This window comes from Petaurus breviceps, unplaced genomic scaffold (assembly GCF_028583685.1).
Source record: "Petaurus breviceps papuanus isolate PSGF00001 unplaced genomic scaffold, PetGlider_PUasm1.0 351466, whole genome shotgun sequence".
NCBI classification, from domain to species: domain Eukaryota; kingdom Metazoa; phylum Chordata; class Mammalia; order Diprotodontia; family Petauridae; genus Petaurus; species Petaurus breviceps.
The window spans coordinates 27,462-31,472 of NW_027186276.1; the positions used below are offsets into that span (position 1 = coordinate 27,462).

Genomic DNA, 4,011 nt, shown 5'->3' on the forward strand with positions numbered 1-4,011 from the left:
CCCCAATGGGCTCTCCCCGCCCTCCCAGAATGCCCCCTAGGACTCGTCAGGAATGAGGATAAGGTGAGCGCCCTCTACTATTTCGGATTCAGCAGCCCCTCACTCGGTCCCTTTGGCTGTATCCCCATCTGTACACCCCTTCCCTCTGCTCGCCTATCTCCTTTTCTGTCCATCCCCCATCTCTGTCTTCGGCCATCCCTCTCTGCTGTCCCTGCCGTTCCTTCGTCAGTCTCCCCATCTATTTACCCTCTATATTCTCCCCTGTCAGTGGCCCCTACAGTCCAGCTCTCTGTCCATCCCTCACCATCTTGCCCATCCCTTTTGTCCACTTCCCCATCCCTTATCTGAGCCCTCTTTTGTCACCCCTAATCCCCCTCGACTGTCTCCCTGCCTGCCCCCTCCTATCAGTCTATCCTTTTTCTCTGTCCCTTCTTTGCCATCTTCTCTCTTAGTCTTTGGTCTGCTGCCTCCCTAGCTCCCCATCTGTCTAAACTTTATCTCTTCCCCCATCTGTCCGCCTTTTATCTTTGTCCCTTCCCTTCCCTTCCCCCCTGTCCTGTCCCCATCTATCCCTTTTCTCTGTCCCCTATTCACTACCCTCTCTTGTACCATCCCTGTTCACTTTCTGTTACTTGTCTGACCCTCTTCTTGGCCCCTAGAGCCCTGCCCCTATTCTGCCCCTGTCTCTTAACCCCCTCATCTTGGTCCCCCCATCCATCTATCAAAACCAGCTCTTGTTCGGGCCACCTCTCATCACCACCTTCAGTGTCTTCCGATCTGCTGGTCCCCACCTGTCTCCCTGCACATTCCCTCTCGGTCTGTGCTAGTGTAGTGCCTGGCTAGCCTCTCTTGTCTCCTTCTCTGAACTAGCCTCACCTTTGTCCATTGCCTCTCCTACTCAGTCTGCCTATTTCTGTCCCTGTCTGTATATCCTTTCTCATATCCCCCTGTATATCTACCCCTTCTCTTTGCTCCTTTGCTCACCACCCCCTTCTCTTGTCTCCATCTCCCACATCTCCTACCTCTATTCCTTTCTCATCCCACCCTTTCCTGTTCCACAGCTTCCCTTCCCTTCCCTTTTTCAGTCCTCTTTTTGGTCCCTTTCCCTCAATCTCCATCTGTCTAAACTTCATCTCTTTCTGCATCTGACCATTCCTTCTGTAGGTCTTTCTGTCCCCCTTCTGCTCATCCCTTCAATTTAGCCATCATTTCTTCCCATCCCTTCTGTCACCTCTCCATCCATCCCTTGTCTGTTCTCTCTGGCCATTCCTTCTCTCTACCTCTTCCCTTTCCTCTGTTCATCCTTTATGTCCATCTACCCCATATGTCTAGCTTCATTTGTCCATCCTGTGCCTACCCACCATCCTTTGGGTCTGTCCCCATGTGTCCATCCTCCCATCTGCCCAGCCTTCATTTACATTTTCCTCTTAGGCTATTCCTTTTTCCTTGTCTATTTTTTATCTTTAGAGCATTCCCTGTCTTTCTTTATATTCAGTCTCCCAGCCAGCCAACTCTTATGTCCATCTCCTTCCATTTAACCCTTCTCCCAACTGTTGGCACATTCTGTTTCCTTATCTGTCCAGCCCTGGTCGCTCTCCATATGAAGCCATGTCCATTACTCTCTCCTATCACCCAGTCTTCCTAGTCTTTATCTCTGTTTCCCATTCTGGCCTTTTCCTGTTCCTTCATTCATCACTCCTCGATGTCCCCATCTGTCTGGATTCCTCCTGTCCCACCATCTGTCTAAACTTTCTCTCTGTCATCTTCCTTCCTGTTTACCCCATATCTCAGTCTCCCTGTCCACTCCCCTGCTCCTCTTCTTCTGTCCATGCATTCCTTATTTCTCTTCCTTTCTTCTCTTCCTATTGCTACCCATTCCAGTCTTCTATATCCCCTAGCAACTGAACTTTATGTGTCTGCATTAAGTGTCCTCACCTTGTCTCGGGCTCTCCCCATGTCTGGTCCTTTACCCCTTCGCTTCTCCCCAGCTGTCCCACTGTCTGCCCATCTCTTGGCTGTCACCAGACATATTCTTCCTTCTGTCCCCCTTAGCTCTGTCCCTCACCCCATATTCCTGACATACACACTCTCTCTGCCTCTCTCTCTCCTCTCTCTCTCTCTCTGCCTCTCTCTCTCTCTCTCTCTCTCTCTCTCTCTCTCTCTCTCTCTCTCTCTCTCTCTCTCTCTCTCTCTCTCTCTCTCTCTCTTCCCCTCTCTGCCTCTCTCTGTCTCTGTCTCTCTGCATGTATGTCTCTCTCACTGTCTCCCTATCTCTCTCTGTCTCTATTTCTCTGTCTATCTCTCTCTGTCTCTTTCTCTTTGTCTCTCTCTCTCTGTCTCTCTTCCCCTCTCTGTCTCTATTTCTATCTCTCTGTCTCTGTGTCTCTTTCTGTCTCTGTTCTCTCTCTGTCTGTCTTCTCTGTATCTCTGTCTCTGGCTGGCTTTCTGTCTCTGTCTCTCTCTCTGTCTCTCTCCCCCTCTCCTTCCCCCCTTTCTCCAGGACAGGATACCCAGCAGCCATGTCAGGGGACTATGATGATGACCTTTGTCACCGGGCTCTGACCTTGGTCTCTGACCTATGCTCCCGGCTCCAGGATGCTGATGAAAAATGCCAGGAGTTTTGGCGGAGGCGAGGCTACCCCGGACCCTCAGATGCAGGTCTGTCTCCTGAAAACCCTCCTGTCCATGCTCCCACCCCCTCTACCCCACCAGCTCCACACTAGCTAGAATCTTTGAGCCAAGGGCCTTTGAAGCAATTGGAAGGTACCCAGAAAGGTGAGCTCCTTGGACCTTTCCCCAGAGTGGTGTTTGGGAGAGAGCGCTAGATTTGGATTCAAAAGACCCAAGTTCCCATTCTCTCCCTGGCTGTCCTGGGACAAGCCACTGTCTCTAGGCCTCCGAGAGGCTCTTTGGTAACTGAAGATTCTGAAGCAGCCGTCCTGGGAGACAGCTTTTCCACCCCTCGATCCCATCCCATAATCCCCTTGTCCCGGCTTCCCAGGTTTCCCTTTGAAAGGGTGTCCTCACCAGCACTGTCGGCATGTCTGATGGCTGGGCGTCAGGGAAGGGGGAAGGGCTGCTCTTGGTTCCGGTCCTTTTTGCCTTCAGCCTTTGTCTTCCTGCCCCCACTCAGACTGTCCGTCCATCTGGATGAATTTGGGAATTAGTCAGAGGCACACACAGAGAGAGGGACAGGAGAGCTCAGGAAAGACAAGGGGCAGGAACGAAGCAGGGCCTCAGTCCTGTAGCCCCTTGCAGGCTTTGGCCGGTGCTCAGACATCCTTACAGGATGCCCCTTCCACCTCTCCCCCACCTCCAGACATCTCGGTGAGCCTGCTCTCAGTGATCGTGACCTTCTGTGGCATTGTCCTGCTGGGTGTTTCACTCTTCGTGTCATGGAAGTTGTGCTGGGTGCCCTGGAGGGACAAGGGGGGCTCAGCCCCTGGGGGTGGACCCCTTCGCAAGGACCCTGGGGCCGGACTGGCAGGGCTGGTGGGTGGTGGGGCCACTCACCATCTGGGGCCTGGACTGGGTGGCCCACATCATCTCTTGGGTGGGCCTCACCACCATCCACCCTTCTCTGAGCTCCTAGAGCCTGGAGGGGTGGGGGGCCCTGATCCTCCAGAACCATCCTACCTGGATATGGATTCTTACCCAGATGCTGCTGCAGCTGCCGCCGCAGTAGCGGCTGGGGTCAAGCCCAGCCAGACATCACCCGAGCTGCCCACCGATGGCAGTGCTGGAACTGGTGGGGGGCTCCTCCTGGTGCCCCCTGGGGGAGGTGGGCTGCCCAGTGCCCAGTCCCACCAGCAGGTCACCAGCCTGGCCCCTCCAACGAGGTAAGAAGCATCCCCTTGCTGTCTCTGGCTTCATGTCCCCCTTTGTCTCTCTCCTCATTCCTTTGCCTCCTTCTGTCTATTGACTGCTGCTATTTCTACATCTGCCTGTCCCTCTCTCTCAAGCTCTGGACTCTATCCTTCTGTGCATCCCTTTCTCTCTCTCCTCTCTTCT

General features: G+C 53.6%; 1 protein-coding gene across 2 annotated transcripts in view; it reads left to right on the plus strand.

Moving 5' to 3' along the window:
- Positions 1–4,011, plus strand: part of SYT3 (synaptotagmin 3) — a 9,681-nt gene continuing 5,670 nt past the window's right edge. The window contains exons 1-3 of one of the 2 annotated variants that reach the window (XM_069097159.1): positions 1–63; positions 2,501–2,658; positions 3,320–3,839. In XM_069097159.1, the coding sequence (XP_068953260.1) occupies positions 53–63; positions 2,501–2,658; positions 3,320–3,839 (689 nt within the window). In that variant the 5' untranslated portion in view covers positions 1–52. The remainder of the gene's footprint in view (positions 64–2,500; positions 2,659–3,319; positions 3,840–4,011) is intronic. The other variant, XM_069097160.1, reaches the window with a different exon arrangement.